Raw genomic sequence first — 18127 nt, 5'->3', positions numbered from 1 at the left:
GTAAAATCATTTTATCTCCAAATCAAATTTGTATTTTTATATTATTATATTAGAAACTTAGACCATTATCTGCAGATTTTTATTTAAATGGGAATATGTATGTATGTATTTCTCTAAAGCTTTCCACTTTATTTCTAAGGCCAAATATAGTAACAGAATGAAATAGCATATAAGTTAGATGTCACCTTTATTTGATGTAATCCACTGAAGTTTTTATTACTTGGCCTAATGATATGGTTACAGATTCTTCCTTAAGGAGGTCATTTTGGTTGATGACTAACCCACTTTTAAATTCTGTGTTGGATAAATGAACATAGCCAAATAAGTAATATGATGCAAGCTGTCAATATACATTTTAGTCTGAATAATATTGCTTTATTTTATACCATCATCATAATGGTTGGCTAATGGTCTTTCTTACAGAAAATTTTCTTGAGGATGTATTACTTCCAGCTATTCTATATTAACAGAGACCATATACAAGGCTTCCCTTTCTTCACTGTCCAGGCAAATATTTTTGAATCATTTACTTGGAGTTGTTTCAGATTAATTAGTACTCTTTCTTTAAAAGTATATAAAATAGATAAACATATTTTGTTAAGATACAAAGGGTCCTAATGATCCCTTAGCAAATTATGCATTTATTATGTATTTTCCTTCCAACTTCTTTTTAAATTTTTTTTTATTATTATTGATTTCAGAGAGTAAGAGGAAAGATATAGAGATAGAAACATCGATTTTGAGAGAGAATCCTTGATTGGCTGCTTCCTGCACATCCCCTACTGGGGAGGTAGGGGTGGGGATCAAGACTGCAACACCAGCATGCCCTTGGCTGGAATCGAGCCTGGAATCCTTTAGTCTGCTGACACTTTATCCACTCGTGCCAAATCAGCAAGGGCTCCTTCCAACTTCTTTACAGTAGCTATATAAAATCTCTGCAGGTATGTTCAAATTTGAATATGCAATTTTAAATCTAGATTAGTCCTTAAAATCATCTAAACAACTTTCATTCTCTTATTTAATTTTTTTTAAATGTTCTATTGATTTTTAGAGAGAGGGGAAGGGACAGGGAGAGACAAAGAGAAACACTGTTGTGAGAATAAAACATCTATTGGGACCCCCACCAGGAATCAAGCCCCCAACATGGGCATGTGCCCTGACTGAGAATCAATCCTGCAACCTCTCAGTGCATGGGACAATGGCCAACCAACTGAGCCACACTGGCCAGGCTTTAATTTTACAAGAAACTGATCTCTGAAAGAACGAGACTTGCCCTGTATTACCCATCTCCTTTGTGACAATCATCTTGGACCTCCAATTCAGTTTTCTCATTATAATAGGCTTTTGCAGATATATAAAAATAAAATATCTAGTTAATTTCTAAAATGTCAATAGCTAGTACTCTAAAATTTAGTACTCTAAAACTTTCTATAGTTAATTTGATGTGATCCAGAAAGATTACCAAGTCTGTCCTAGAACTGCTGCCGCGAAGTAGCAAGTTGCTGATTTTGGCTTCTGCTCTTTTCCCCTTTCCTTTCCATCATCTGGCACATACCAATAAATAGTAATTTATTTTTAAAATATTGTGGTAAAAGGTAAAGCCAAAGACATGCATTTTAAAAGTTTATATTTATAACTTTTGAGTTATTTAATGTTCTATTTGTATGGCTAATTCAGAGACCCTGGATATTAGTGAAAGAAAAGGGACACAGAGTCTGCCGTCATGTTAAATGTTTGTGAAACTCTTGGTGCTAAATCAGGATTTAGATTTCTGTGGTATCAGCTGTAAATATTCATAGTGTGTTTAAGAATTCCTGTATGTATTGAAATTATTATTTCATAATCAAATGTGGGTTTATATTCAAAATTATTGTTAAGGTATGACACCTAAAGTCATTCAAAAGGAGCTTTAACTAAGTCAATTTAATCATAAAATTTGAAACAAAAGAGAAAAGGTTTTGTGTAGTATATACACAAAGTTAGACAGGCATACAAATACACAAATACCTACCGCCCCCAATACACACACATAGACATACACACACACACACACACACACACACACACACACACATACACACGCACACACAACACATTCATGTGAAGAGATACAGAAAAGAGAATCACTTTAGGCAGAAAGATGTGTCTTAATCATCACAGTCAAATCAAAGAGAATCTTTGAAGTAGTTTTTCAAGAATTTGGGTCAAAAAAACACACACATTTACCTCAGATACTTGGATAATTGCCGCTGCTTTCCATTTGCTCTGTCCAAGAGAGTTTGCCACAGAGACAGTTTAAAGATTCCAGCTCATCAGCCCTAGTGGGAATGAGACAGGAAAATGACCCTACCTGCTCTCACTGGCTGGAACAATGATGGAGCGCCATTCTGAGGCATCCAGGTTCTGGTTGCCACTAAACCATAGCAATACATCTATCAGTAGTGAAGCCCGCCCAGATTTTAAGCATTTTCCTCTCCATTGAGAATCAACAAATTCAAAAGCTACTAGAGGCAGTTCAGTTCTCTATAACCATCCTACCTAATAAAAGAGTACTATGCAAATTAACCATTACTCTGCTACACCCACCAGCCACACCCACCAGTCACGCTCACCAGCCAATCAGAGAAAGTATGCAAATAAACCCAACCAAGATGGCTACAGCTACAGAGAACAGGAGGGAGGCTTGGGTTTCTCAGGCAATGGAAGAAGCCAAGCTGGCCTAAGCTTCCACTCAAGGCTACAAAGTTTCAATTATAGAAGGTAAACAAATCCAAACAGAAATGGTGGCAGCCACGGAGTGAGCAGGAGGCTTGGCTCCACTCCAGGCTACAAAGTTTCCATTGTAAAAGGTAAATAAATTCCAGATACCAGGGCCTCTGCTTGGGTCACCAGGAGATGTGGCCAGCCTGCAAACCACCACAGGCCCCTCGCTCAGGTCACCCCACACCCCAAGAGCCCTCCTCCCTCCCCCCCCCCCCCCGGCTCTGATGTGGGACACCTTCAGAGCAAACCAGCAGGCCCCCACCCATGCACTAGGCCTCTATCCTATCTAATAAAAGAGTAATATGCAGATTGACCATCACTTCAACACACTAGATGGCTGTCCCCATGTGGTCAAAGATTCTGCCCCCATGTGGACACAAGATGGCCACCACAGGATGGCCAGCAGGAAAGGGCAGTTGAGAGGGACCAGGCCTGCAAGGAAGGGCAGTTGGAGGCGATCAACCCTGCAGGGGAGGGCAGTTGGGGTGACCAGGCCAGCAGAGGAGGGAAGTTTGGGGCAAACAGGCTGGCAGGGAAGCAGTTAGACATCATTAGGCTAGCATGGGAATAGTTAGGGGGCGATCAAGCTGGCAGGGAGAAGTGGTTAGGGGCAATCAGGAAGGCAGGCAGGTGAGCAATTGGGAGCCAGCAGTCCTGGATTGTAAGAAGGATGTCTGACTGTTGGTTTAGGCCCGATCCCACTAGTATTGGGTCTAAATGGACAGTCGGACATTCCTTCAGGGGTCCCAAATTGGAGAGGGTGCAGGCTGGGCTGAGAGACACTTTCCCACCCCTGTGCATGAATTTTGTGCACCGGGCCTCTAGTTATATACTAAATTGGAAATGATGAGTTGAAATGTATATGTGTTTATAATAAATACAGAACTTAGAAAGTAACTTGATTGCTTCAAAGTTAACATTCATTAGTAGTTATATTTTTAAAAACTTGAGTAAATATAACAGCTTTCCCAATTCCTACTGAAGTTAAAAAGTACATCAATGATTTGAAATCCTATTTCTCAATGTAAGGTCAGTGTAAATTACTGTAAATTCAAGGAAATTTTTAGCCATATTAACAAAGCATACAAGTCATTCAGAATGGTCACACTTTTTTAAGCTTCAAGATGGGTCTTGAAAATGTTCTAGTTTAACACTTCATTTTATAAATTTAAAAAAAAAAACAATGGTGTGAGCATTATAAACAGGTAGATGATGTTATGAAATGTGCAACGCTATAAATTTAGATCACTTTTCTTTTTCCTCACGGGGTTACAGTGAGGTAAGTAGCCTTTGAGGAGTCCTTGCCCTCTTCTTCAGCAACCTGCTCCTGACTCTGTCTTGTAATCAAACTGGTCAGCTCTTGGCAAACTGGAATTAATTCATTGCTACAGACTTGATCTGTGTCCCTGACTCCCTTAGAAAACAACCAGCAGACTTGCTGTTCTCCATGCTGGTACCCCGAGAGAGAGTGGGGGCACAGGTCTCCATCAATGTGCCATGCTGCCAGGTGCCCCCTTCCGGTGCCCTCCACAGACTTCACACACGTCAGCGTGTGTTTGCCAGACAACACCAAAGTAAGCTGACAATCATGCTAATGATGTCAAATTGCAAGAACAGTACAGATAATCAGTGATGTCCAAAAGCTTGATGAGCATGAATAACTGGTAATTATCAATAGTTCGTGTTTTAAAAATAATTTCAATTTATGCCAGCAAAATATGTTTGCAACTGCAATCTTTATGCTATGAAAAAACATATTTTGAATATAAAGTAAACAATAAATATATAATTATATAATTTAATGTATAACATTAAATAATAAAATATAATTACATGGTATATATTATAATGAAACATGTCATATTATATGTAGTGTATTTATTATATTATAGGGTGTGACAGAACAGGTTTACAGTTGTTTGTATGGAGAATAATATAATAATAAATAAGAATACAAGAATTTATTCTCATATTGACAATAATAAACCTATTTTTGCCCAACCTTGTACATAAGGATATGCAGTATTTATTACAGGCTTATTATTTAACAGGCACTATTTTAAGAGATAAATACTATTATTATTTCCATTTACTCATGAAGAAATTGAGTCCCAAAGAGGCTAAGTTACCTGCCCAAGATCATACAACCACCAAGTAGAAAATCAAAATTTGAATTCAGGCAGCCTGATTTCAGATACAACACCCAATGCATTGCTGTGATATAATATGACCAGAGGCTAATTCAGAAATATTCAATGAGATAAAATAATCAGTGTGTAAACATTAAATTGTAGGCCTTTTGTGGGGGGTAAGAAATGTTTATGCTATAGGGTCACTGACAGACACTTTGCAATTTTGTTTTTGCTGATGATATATTTATGGCTGGTAAAGGGGAGCTATAGTAATTTAAAACATATATTTTTTTCTACTAGCCAATATCATATAATTATAATTGCAATAGCAAAACCAGTAAATAAATTATAGTAGATGGTCTTAAAACTTGATTGTATAATGTGCTCTTTAGCCTTAAAAACAATTCATTCAACATGTTTAAATGTTTTAGATTATTTATAGTAGTTATATCTATAGGACTTTCATGTGAATTTTATCATGTCACCTAACAAAATGCTGTGAGGTCTAGTGGGAGGACCAGTAATCTCTATTCATAGGCAAAGAAATTTTTAAAAAGGAAATATTTTTATATTTCATATTACAAATCCAGACATGGCCAAATATCAGTGATTCAAATTTACTATATCACCTACTTTCCTTGCTCCTATTCCTTAAGCATAATGACCCCAAATATAAAAATCAGATCATATAGCTATTATTGTACATCTGTTTCACTATTAGTGTATGATTTATTTTAGGAAATTGATTAGATATTCTACCCCAAACTCTCTGAGACATTGATAATTTGAAGTTAAGTTAGAGAGTAGAATAAAATTTTAAGTTATTTGAAATCTGAATATTATAGCTTCTCTGTTGGTTCATTTTATTAAACAAAAGAAGGCAAAACACTTTAGCTTCATTACTGAAAACATTACCAAGGAAAGGCTTGATGATGAGAAATCCCTTTTAAGTAAAACACCATTCTTATATATGATCTGTATGAAGTCTGCCATTTCAAGTCTCAGGAATGTCCAATGACCACATCGCCCTGCAACCAGCCAACCTTATCAGCCCAGCCCCAGGGAATTTAATTATGTCACAAAAGATTTTGCTCCTAAGCAACTAAGAATGAAAGAAACTTAGAAAAGCTTTTATCCTCTAAGTCTATGGTCAATTTAAGAACTTGTAGAGAGGCCCTGGCCAGCCAGCTCAATTGGTTAGAGCATCATCCTGAAAATGCGAGGTTGAAGGTTCAAGCCCCAGTCAGGGCACATAGGAGAATCAACCAATGAATGCATAAATAAGTGGGACCAACAAATTGATATTTTTCTCTCTCCCTTCTTTTTTTCTTTCTAAAATCAATCAATACAAATGTTTAAAAAGTTGCAGAGAAGAAACTTTAGTCCTTTTAAATTTCTATCACATAGCTCCTCAAACTACCCTCATCACTGGAATTAAGACCGACTCAAGGAAAAAGAAAGAAATGTTAGAAGGATGGAACAACTAAATTTATCTTGGCATCCCACAAATCCAGCCCTTTCATAGTTTTGCCCTGTCCACTGCCTCCCGGAAGGGGACTATAGCATCCTGTACTTACGTGACAGAATAGGCCTAAGTCATATCTACGTATGACTTAGGACATCTCACTAGATCAGCCCAGCAGCAAGTTCTCAATATTTATTCTGACACAACATTTTTTTATTATAACGGTTAACTGTCCAATACACTTATAAGTGAATGCAGATTTGGGCATAAATCCAAGTCTTGTTTACTAAGTAAAACACTGCCTTTATTTCTTATTGTCCCATGCTGACCATCATGGGTCACTCTGTGGACCCTGGAGGAGTTGAGGAAGTTAACTGTGGTGCATGGGAGTTCCCCCACAGCACTGCTGGAGGCACCTACCCCCTTAGTTGAAAGTGCATTGGAATGCCACTGAGTGAGAGCATGTTGCAGGAATATTCTTGAATCCATTTCATTTTCACAAAAAAAAAAAAAAATGCTCAGACATCTGAATTTTCAATATTATTAGTAGCAAGGAACTTGGGACACACCCGCATGTGCCTGTCGCTCAGTAGTCTGGGGTCTGTGGCACCAAAGAACACATTTCTGAGCAATAGCTCTTCACAGACTCACTGGCTCACAACCAGCCAGCCACTGGAGCCCCCCACACATTCCTGAGGGCCTCCCCAGGAGGAAGGGACTATCACTGACAGGACTATGTCAAATCTGTCTGATGTCTGTGCTTTAAACAATCGGGTGGACCACTGTTTGATAGGTTCTTACACAGGCGGGCAGTTCCTGTGCCTATTTCAGAAATGGCCCTCCGCTGTGGAGCAGTTTAGGAAGGCTCCCCGTGTGACTGAACAGTCTCCTCTTTGAAACATATTCAACAAGCAATCAGCAGAGACACGTTTTCCTTGATACTGTTTCAACTATTGAAATGACTATCACCAGGGGCCACTATTGGTTATTAAGTGGCCTACTTCTAATCATCAAACTACACTCTAGTGTTGGGTCGGCGAAAGAGTTGGACAATCATCTTGCATGAATTTCCAGAAAATAATAATAATTTACAAACATATGCATAGAGTCATTACAAGATCTGCATGGTGCAATGGAACAGGGATGGCTTTTAGCATTAGGCATAGATTAGAAATCCATTTCACCACTAAGTTACCTGGAGACTTAGACCGGTCAGTTCATCACTGTAAGCTTTCGATTCCATATCTATGAAAGAGAATAATAACATCACAGTTCACACATCACCCATGAGCAGTTTTTATTAACGTTCCTTTACTTCCTTCCCCTTAGCGTAGCATAAAAAATAAATACAATATTACCCAATACACAAGTTACCATGACATCCATCCCCAACCGCTGATTAATTTGTTATAGTTACTGATTAAATTCATCCTCAGTGTTTTTTGCCCTTCAAGGTCTAAGCATACGTTTTAATAGGTAGGCTGTACTACGTGGAGTGAAATTGCAAAGGGCCTAAGAGTTTGGGGTTTTGAGGGGTTGCCGAGGGGCTCTTGTTCTTTAGAGAGTCAGTCCCTACTTGGAGGCAGAGGCCTGATTGGCCCAAAGCTTGTCCCTTCGGCCTTTTCTCTCTTGGACTGGCATCTCCAGTGACTGGGAGATGTTTTTCTTTGGTCATTATTTTAAATTACCTATCAAGGACATGTGGTCAGTCCCCAAAGGACATGGCTTCCCGCCCCTGCCCGGGCATCCGCACTCTCCCTTCAGCCTTGGTCTTTCCTCTTGCAGGTAAAAGCAGAAAAGGTGGAGAGAAAAACATGGTGGATCCTTTTCTCCCCGTCTGTGCCAGCCTGCCTCCGACCTGGTGATCGTGGGCACTCACCACCTGTGTGAAAATCTTTTTGTTTCAACATATTATACTACATTTTACTAATAACTCAATCTTGTAGCTTTTGCAATTCCCCCATCCCTCCCCTCAATCTAGTTCTTAGAGGATTTTTCTTCCCCCTTTTGAAACTTCTAAACATATTTTGGGCAAAAGGGTATTTAAAAATGTCATGAGACAGCTTCACTAATATCTGAAACCTGCCTAGTGAACTAACCCAGTGCATCATTTAATGGCCAAGTATAATTTTTGTGTTTTCATAGCCTGTTTTTCTTTGAAATCACATATCTCAGAAATTAGCCCATTATTTGAAAAAGAAATTACGAGGAAACCGATGAATTATAATACAGCAGTGTTGCTATCGAGTGGATTGTTTGATTTACCTAAGCAGGGAATGAACAAGGTTGTCAAATTGACTAATGACTCATCTTAATTAGGATATAAGCTAAGGGGCATTACTCCTGCGGCCTTTGGTATCCTGGTGCCATACATATTCTTTGGCAAGAAAGGATAGCACGCAGCAGTTAACAAATGAAGACTATCCGCGGCTCTGTAGGGATTTTGGAACAATTCCTGGGGATGGGAAGTGCAAGTGGACAGCCTGTGGAGAAAATGATCATGAAAATAAGATTAGACTGAAGATGGCTAAGCCATTAATAGCACGCATACGTATTTAATTTGATTAACTCTTACCATCAGCCTTAGATCTTTTCTTTTTGAGGAAGATTGAGATTCTGATCAGAATATTTGAGCAGAAGTAAAGGATTAAAATTGAAGCGCATACAATATCCCACACCTTAAGTGTAATTATTTGAAAATGCTTTCGCTTTCCCCCTTTGGTCAAAGAAACATGCTTAAAATTCTTGTTTCTTCAGAAGAAACATTTTGCTCTTCTTAAATGGGCTTATGTTTGGATGTGGGATATTGTATGGACTTCTCATTATTAACTCAAGCATCCCCATCGGTGGTTGAAAGAACTCTTAAGAAAGTTTGAAGAATATAGACAAGACATAAATAGTTTGAATATGATATGAATAATTTTCTTTTTAAAATAATGTATTAGTTATTTTAAATAAATACATATCTCAAGATGTTACTTATTCCCATCTTTTAAAAAAAGTTTTTAAAATTTGTTCTAGTCTCGATTTATTGTTACAGAAAGAGTTATCTTAAAATTTAGACCAGGGATCCAGATCAATTGTCATTTTAATAAGTTATTTAAATTAATTTGAGGATCTCATGTGTCTGTAAACATCGCCATGGAGACATGGTGCATGAATCCCTTTGTGGGCATTTTTTTACAGAGCCCATAATTGAAAGTTTACCACCAAGACCAAATAGAGATAGAGGTTTGGAAAGAAAGAATAAAATTTAGAAAGAAACCATAAATGTGACTGGTTCCAAGAAAGGGAGAATCTTCTTGTTTAGAAAAAGTGCCTCGATATCAACTAGAATTATACAGATTCATTTACCTCCCTTTAGCTTCATTCTCATTTCTACTTGGGATCAAATTCTACTTTAATCAATGTTAGTAATATAAAAACTACCACGTTCTGATTACATGTTAAAGTAAAGATATTTAACATTCAGCTTCCTCTTAGCACAGCCTTACACATTGATGAGACCACACAACATTAATGTGTGTTTTATAAACTTATAACTCAACTACTGTCTTAATACTTTTTAGAGGAGGGATCATATTATAGTAATAAAGGGACTTTGACATATTTTGGAAAAGAAGCCACCTTTTCTAATATAACTAATACTCTTTTGCATTGTAATTTTAAGATTATTTTATTTTAAAGGGGGGATAATTTGTTCTGAAAAGATTTTTGTTTCCGTGATGATATTCAAACTTCTTATCAAAATTTGCTATTTTAGTAAAAATTAAAGATGAACCAAGGTAATTTTGTATGTGGTGTTTTGCTTTTCATTACATGTTGGGAAATTGCAAGTGAAAAAAGGAAGGCAATGCCAAGTTGTCCTTTAGGCTTGACATCAGGGTTTATTTTAAAAGTGTGTGCTACGTGGGGTGAAGTCCCCACAAAACCAGTACATTTTTTTTAAAGAGATGATTATTTGTTTTTTTAATTTTTCATTTTATTGATTTTGTACAGAGAGGAAGGGAGAGAGATAGAGAGTTAGAAACATGGATGAGAGAGAGTCATCCATCAGCTGCCTCTTGCACACCCCCTACTGGGGATATGCCGGCAACCAAGTACATGCCCTTGACTGGAATCAAACCTGGGACCTTTCAGTCCCCAAGCGACGCTCTATCCATTGAGCCAAACCTGTCCCGGCCAAAACCAGTACATTTTTGTATCTGGTTCCAAATCTACTTGTTTAGAAAACCAGTCAGTGCCTAAGAGAGATAGAGTACGTTAGTTCTACTGTGTAAGTGTTGCTACCAACCCCCTGATGCCTGGGGTATGATTACATATGCATCTTTTTAATTCTGAAGGGCCCCGTTTTCATATCTTCTATCTCATTTGATCTATCAGAAAATGAGTCTAATTTATTGATTGAAATAATATGGTAAGCTAATTTGTATTGTGTGAGTAATCATTTCAAAAAGCTTTTTTTTTTCCTAGCTGCCTTTCCTTAAATGTCTAAACTCTTCTTTATTGAATGTATTCATAAAAAGGAAAAGACAAATTGATAAATAATTGCATTTCTTTTCATTTTTCCTTCTAATTGCATATGAATGAGAACTGGGTGGAGACCATATTTGTATTTTGTTTGTAAGTAGCTACTTATTTAAAAAAAAAAAAATAAGCTAGAAAAATTCAGGAAAGATGAACAAATACCTTTTAATGATCACCAGAAACTGGAGATGTATTGCGTACTGATTTGTAAGTGGGTGAAGTTATCTTTACTTACCTGTTTTTAAAGGCTTGGTTTTGAAAAGTTGATCTCAAGGCAAATCATTTGGGTTCAAATCCTAGCTTTTCCATTTATTTGCTGAGTGACTGTGATTATTTTATTTAACCTATCCTTGTCTGTTTCCTCATCTGTAAAATAAGGATTACTGTAAAAATTATAAAAGATTTAGCAATAACTGCAATGTAATAAAAATAAAATAAATTATTTTATTCAAATGTACAATACACATTTTCTTTATTTACTAACAACATTTTGCATCATGTAAATTTAAGTTATGGATTCACACTAATTAAAAGAAATACAAATTCAAGAGAGCATTAATATACACATCAGGTGGCTCTTTGGATGTCTTTGGCAGCAGGTACCTTTGGGCTGCACCATCTGAATTTCAAATGAGCTTTTCCTCATTTTGAGTGAGTTTTGCCAGGAAATCCAGTTTCTTCTGACTCTGCATGCTGCCACTGACTCACTGTGATTCTGGCAATCACCCTTCTCAATGGCAACATTCTATGTAACGTGCAAATTTTGGCTTCAGTGAACTCTAAAATGTGTGTAATCTACATTGCATATAAAGATATTTCCATTATTTGCCTCTGGTTGGTGATTTAATAGTAAAAACAGGCGATAATCGAGTTGGGATAGTGCTTTATGTAAAGTAACAAATTTCTTGGTTCTGATCATGAGTGTGCACTGTATTGCAATGTGGTTTCTACACGTAAAACATGCACTGTGTTCTTTCTGAGCACGAATGCCAAATTTGTTCTATATTATTTATGTGTCTATTTTCATTTATTTATTTATTTTTTTGTTTGTTTGTTTTTTGTTTTTTTTGTTTTTTTATATTTTTTTAATATATTTTATTGATTTTGTACAGAGAGGAAGGGAGAGAGATAGAGAGCTAGAAACATCGATGAGAGTCATTGATCAGCCGCCTCTTGCACACCCCCTACTGGTGATATGCCCGCAACTAAGGTACATGCCCTTGACTGGAATCGAACCCGGGACCTTTCAGTCCCCAAGCAGACGCTCTATCCATTGAGCCAAGCCGGTCTCGACGTCATTTATTTTGGATAGTGTGCTATTGTTATTTTTAGCTAATATCAAGAAGTATAAGTTCACTCTCACAAATTATGCATTAATAAAACTTTACCTTTTATTATATTTGCTCTCAAATAATAAAATTTCTTACCATGAATGGGGGGTGTCGTGTTACTATTACTATTCATGCATTTGTGTTGATCAACATACACATCCTCCTCCTTGAGACCACCCACACAGAAATTGGTGAAGGTTTGGGGTGTTGTCTATACCTCTGCAAAGACCAAAGCCCATATGTGGAAAAAGTGGCCAGTTATCTAGGCTAAGCATTTGATCTGATATATAAATAGGAAGATATTTATTTTTAGCTAAATGATAAGAACATGTTCCACTCAATATGAAAAAGTGAAGGGGCCACTTTACCAAAGCTGTTGATTATTGTATTTGTCATGCCCAATTCCGTTGGGGATGGCCTTCTCTCTGGTGCAAAGAACCTAAGTGATGCCACTTTCTGAAATGTCTAATCAAGGAGAGGAGCTCTTTGATAACTGGGAGACTTTTTTGGCATCGTAAGTGTTGCACCACTTAAAAGACATGTTTCTAATTTTTTAAAATATATTTTTATTTACTTCAGAGAGAAAGGGAGGGGGAGAGAGATAGAAACATCAGTGATGAGAGAGAATCATTTGTAGGCTGCCTCCTGCACACCCCACACCAGGGATCAAGACTGCAGCCCAGGCATGTGCCTTGAAAGGGAATTGAATCAAATTGAAAGGTGAGCTGGTTAATAGGTGGACACTCAACCATTGAGCCACACTGACCAAGCCATTAAAAAAAAACAAAAAAAAAACAAACAAAAAACTAAGAAGAATAAGGACATTGTATACCATTGTTATGACATTTTCTACTTTCTATTATAGCTATTTGTTTGCTGGTTCATTTCATCCCTTTCAAGACAAAGAAAACTTGAAACCCCAAAGCTACGTCTCATTTATCTTTTCATTTCTACCACCCAGCATAGTTCTCACAGGATAAATGAATAATATTTGTACTGAATATGAATTATCAAACAAATCTATTTTAGTGATAATTCTTCTTTCCAAAGATGCTACATTATATAATTTGGTGTTTTCAGAACAATTCTTTTCTACATTTTATAAAAATAGAAATACTATTTATATTCCTATTACAAAACCAGTATAAATGTAGTACCCAAAATAATGCATAACATTATTCCCAGAAATTTCTACTCAAAGGAAAATAAACTACCTATAATATTTAGGGTTATAAAAAAGTATTTGTTCCATTTTGGGGAAGCAGAATGACATATTTGACTGTTCTCATGTTTGGACTGAACTGTACTACCTGTGATTCATGCATGGAGCAAGAGTTCATTCATTCTCATTATGCTACAGTCTGTATTAAGTCCCATTGATGCAAATTGTGTTTTATGTTTCAAACAATATCGTATGTATCCTGAATAATAATGATATTTTACAGTGACAGCATTTATCAAAAAGCAACAAATGAAATCATTTAGTGAAAACCATAAATACCATCATTATCACTTCTTACACTTTATATTTAAAAGCAATGTGGCAACACTGGTTATATCTTTAGATTAATTGCAATGAAGACATGTTTGTATTCGAATGTGTGCTTAGTTCACTCTTTGGGGTTCACCTATTCATTACCCAACTTTTCATTCCAGGCCCTCCAGGCCCGCCAGGCGGTCTGCGGATAGAAGACATCAGAGCCACTTCGGTGGCACTCACTTGGAGCCGTGGTTCAGACAATCATAGTCCTATTTCTAAATACACCATCCAGACCAAGACTATTCTTTCCGATGACTGGAAAGATGCAAAGACTGGTGAGTTTTATTTGTCCAATTCTTCTGTACATGTTTTTAAATGAATACTTTTATAAAAAGCAAAATCCTGGATATTTTTAAGAATTTTATTATCTTCCCAGAAATGCCATTTTATTGTTAGCTTTAAAAAAAAATCCCATTGCTTTGATAGAGAAAAGCAGCAATACAAGGAACTTAAATATTTTAGTTATTGGAGGAAAAGCTGAATCTCTAAATCTGTAACAGGAAAGCCAAGAGAGGCCTCCTGTTTTTCTTTTCGTTGAGAAGTCTCTCTCCCCTTCTCTCTCCCCTTCACTCCTCTCTCTCTCTCTCTCTCTCTCTCTTTCTCTCTCTCTCTCTCTCTCTCTCTCTGTCTCTCTCTCTCTCTCTCTCTCTCTCTCTCTCTCTCTCTCTCTTTTTCTCTCCCTTCACCCATCCTCTTTCTTTCTCTCAAAAGGGATTTATAGCTTATTATTTATGACCCATTTTTCAATTATGTAGGTACTCAAGTTCTGCATTATAAAAAAGCCACATTGATCATAAATATTAATTTAATCATCCATATCTTACCACTATAACCCTTTCCATTCTGAGAATGATCTTCCTTGGGTTGAATTTTCTCAAAAATTATTTTCAAGAAGTTTTGGGTCTCAACTGTTTTATTTTCTTATATTAAGAGTTTCTAAAAGTTGATCAGGAAAACATATATAGATGGGTATCTTCCATTGTCTATAACTATTGCCATTGCCATTTCTCATGACTAGATTACAATACCATAGTTTATTTTCTCCTGTAGCATCAATGAAGATAGAGCACCCTTTCGATAAAGTATGTTTGTCAGTCTTGATACTCTTTTAAAACAAACTTGTGGTTGTCAGAAATTCTTTTAGGTATATGAAGAAGATACATAGAAATATGGGCTCAGTTTCACTCATGGGAGGAAAAAATGACAAAATGTTGAATTAAATGTTTCTCTCTTTTAAAAATTGAGAAAAGAATAAACCCCAATATATTCTAAGCCTGTTCTTACTTTTGCTTTCCTTAATATAATGGAACTTATTTGTATCACTCACTGAGAAACTTTAATTTAGATGTACTTTCCTTTGATAATTTCTTCCTATCATGAGAGATGAACCAAATATAAACTTGTAATCTGTTACAAGGGTTTATGGTATATTTTAGTATTAAATGATCCTCCATATATACATAGGAAGTTCAAATGAATTTGAAAGGGATGGAAATATTTTATTTCAATATGCTTGTGAGCATAGTACTATATATAAATAGTACAATATATAAATATATAATAATTTGCTGCATAATGACATTTTGTTCAATGACAGACCTCATATACAATGTAGACAGAAGAAGCATTTTAAATAGGATTATTCTTATATTAGTATAGTTACCCTAACTTTCCCACAGTTCCTGTTTTCATATGTTTTCTTATTCTCAACCTCTTTGTATCTTTGATTCTAAAGTATGTTTTCTGTTGACATCATATAGTTCAATCTTGTTTTTTATCTAGTCTGATAATCTCTGCCTTCTTATTGGGTTCCTTAATCCATTAATATTTTAATGTTGTTATTCAAATAACAACATTTATACATGTTTTTCAAATGTTTCAATTGCTTTTGTTCCTTTATTCCTTCTTTACTGCTTTATTTTGCATTAAATGAGTATTTTATAGAGTAATGTTTTAATTTTAATAATATTCATGATAGATAGATAGTAAATATATAGATATAGAGATATCCTATGTAATAAAAGCCTAATATGCTAAGTGTCCAACTGTTCATTCAACCATTTGACTGGTTACTATGTTGCACACTGACCACCAAGGGCAGACGTTCTGACTGGTAGGTTAGCTTGCTGCTGGGTTCCAGCCAATCAGGATGGGGTGAGACGGGCTAGCATGCACTGGAGCCCTCCCATGGTTTCAATTGGCTGGACCGAGGGACCCCACCAGTGCACAAATCTGTGCACCAGGCCTCTAGTATAAATATGGATATCCTTAATGAGCTACTCTAGGGCTTACCAGGTACAACTAAATTTATAAGAATAAACTTCATATTTTAATTAACTTGTATTCAGTGAGACATTGAAATGTTAATCCTAGATAGCTCTATTCTATTTTACCCCTTCCATGCTATATATTATTGTTAAACATATTGCATATACATATATATTACAAACTTGATAATCTGCTAAAATCTTCACATTCTATAATTTTAATGTCTTTCAAAGCAGTTAAAGAAAATAAATAAAAGCAAGCATATATTTTTAGTTTGTTATGTTAACCTTTTTATTTACTATTTCTGGTACTCCTCAGTGTTTCCTATAAATTTGAGTTTATTTTCTTATTCTAATATAACTTTGTTTTTACCTGCCCCTTTAAGTTATTGTCAAATATTTTATATTTCTAAATGCTATAGCCCCAACAACACAAATTTATTTATTTTACACAATTTAATTTAACATAATATGCATGTATGTTTATATACACAATCATACTAAGTATATACGTATATATTTACCCATATGTGAATATGGTTAAATAAACGTATACATAGATAAATATGTAAATATGGTTTTCTATAATGCTTTAAAGTCAGATAAGAGAAGACAAAAGAAGAAATATGTATTTATACTATCTTTTATAATTATATAATACCTTTACCAGTGTTCCTTAAGCATAGGGATTTTTTTTTTTTTTACAATTTACTCTCTGGGGTCAAATTTCAACCTCAATAATTTACTATTTTTTTCTAAGGTAGATCTACTAGCAAACAATTCTCTCAGTTTTTGCTTATCTGGATATGTCTTTATTTGACCTTATCTTTTATGACAGTTTTACTAGATATAACAGCCTTGGTGGACAGTATTTTTTTCTTTTAATACTTTAAATATGTCATCTTAGATATTCTTTATCAGGTTGAGGAAGTTTTCTTTTATACTCAGTTTTTATTTTATTTATTGAAAGTTGTATCTTTGGTTTTATCTTTAAGTGATATTATTTGGATATAAACTCGAAATTGCTTTTTATTGAAAGCACTTTAAAAATATTGTGCCTTTGTCTTTTTGCCTGCATTGTTTCTAATGAGAAAGTAACTATTGTTCTTAAGTTTATATTCCTTCATTTAGTTTTTCTGTTTACTTTAGCTACTTTCAATATTTCTTTATAGTTGCTTTTAAGCTGTATGGGAACATACTTACCCCGATGATTTTTATTTGCATCTTGGATCTTTGAGTTGATGTCTTCCTTCAACTTTGGAAATTTTCAGTCATTTTCTCCTTAGATATTCTCTCTCTCTCTCTCTCTCTCTCTCTCTCTCTCTCTCTCTCTCTCTCTCTCTCTCTCTCCCTCTCTCTCTCTCTCTCTCTCTCTCTCTCTCTCTCTCTCCTTTATCTCTATTGACATCTATGTTATACTTTTTATGTGTTCCACAGATTGTGGACACTGTGTGTATATATGTTTGTGTGCATATGTTTGTGTTTCTATTAAGATCTGAATTGTGTTCTGATTTTTTTAATTGAGATTTTCTATAAAAATTGGCCTCACTCAGAACTGACTAGTAACAAATCTGGACCTTGAGTCCCCATTCCTGATTCATAGTACTTTCCTTTATTGTACAAAGTACTCTCCGCTCTTTCTGACTCTAGGAATAGCAATCAGGTTGTGAGGAATTTGGCTGAAGGGAAGGGACATGAAGTCTCTCTGCTCCTGACTGTTTTGCTCTTGTATTTGGCTTGAGGCATGAATCTGCTTCCAAAGTAAACCTAACTCCCTTCCCAGCCATTCTGTGGGGTGGTGCTAGGAAAAGAAAATGTATCCAACTGGTCCTCCTAAGGCTGAAGGGGTCAGAGAAGAGTGCATGAGGTAAACATCCATTTATAGGGATATTAGGGCTCAGAAGAAAACAAAACAAAACAAAAAAGAGTGTTAGAGGTAAAACATGTATATGTACTCAAATGATAGCTACAAATGAATGAATGAGGATGAAGCAAAAGAAATATTTTGTCTGTGGGGCTTTTATGGATACCACCAGTCTTGACTTTCCATCTGTAATAATTATATGGGCTACCTACCTCAAGATTAGAGTTGAGAATAAGTT

General features: G+C 35.7%; 1 protein-coding gene across 5 annotated transcripts in view; it reads left to right on the top strand.

Annotated features, from left to right (window-relative positions):
* CNTN1 (contactin 1) overlaps nucleotides 1–18127 on the top strand; it is a 269971-nt gene that overhangs the window by 197322 nt on the left and 54522 nt on the right. For 3 of the 5 annotated variants that reach the window (XM_084876636.1, XM_084876637.1, XM_084876635.1), the window contains one exon: nucleotides 13875–14033. In XM_084876636.1, coding sequence (XP_084732762.1) covers nucleotides 13875–14033 — 159 coding nt within the window. Of the gene's footprint in view, nucleotides 1–8145; nucleotides 11896–13874; nucleotides 14034–18127 lie in introns of those variants that run through there. The other 2 variants (XR_014794409.1, XM_084876638.1) reach the window with 2 other exon arrangements.

The sequence above is a fragment of the Pipistrellus hanaki genome, assembly GCF_964339955.1.
Source record: "Pipistrellus hanaki genome assembly, chromosome: 3".
Lineage (NCBI taxonomy): Eukaryota > Metazoa > Chordata > Mammalia > Chiroptera > Vespertilionidae > Pipistrellus > Pipistrellus hanaki.
This window is presented reverse-complemented; position numbering and strand designations above follow the sequence as displayed.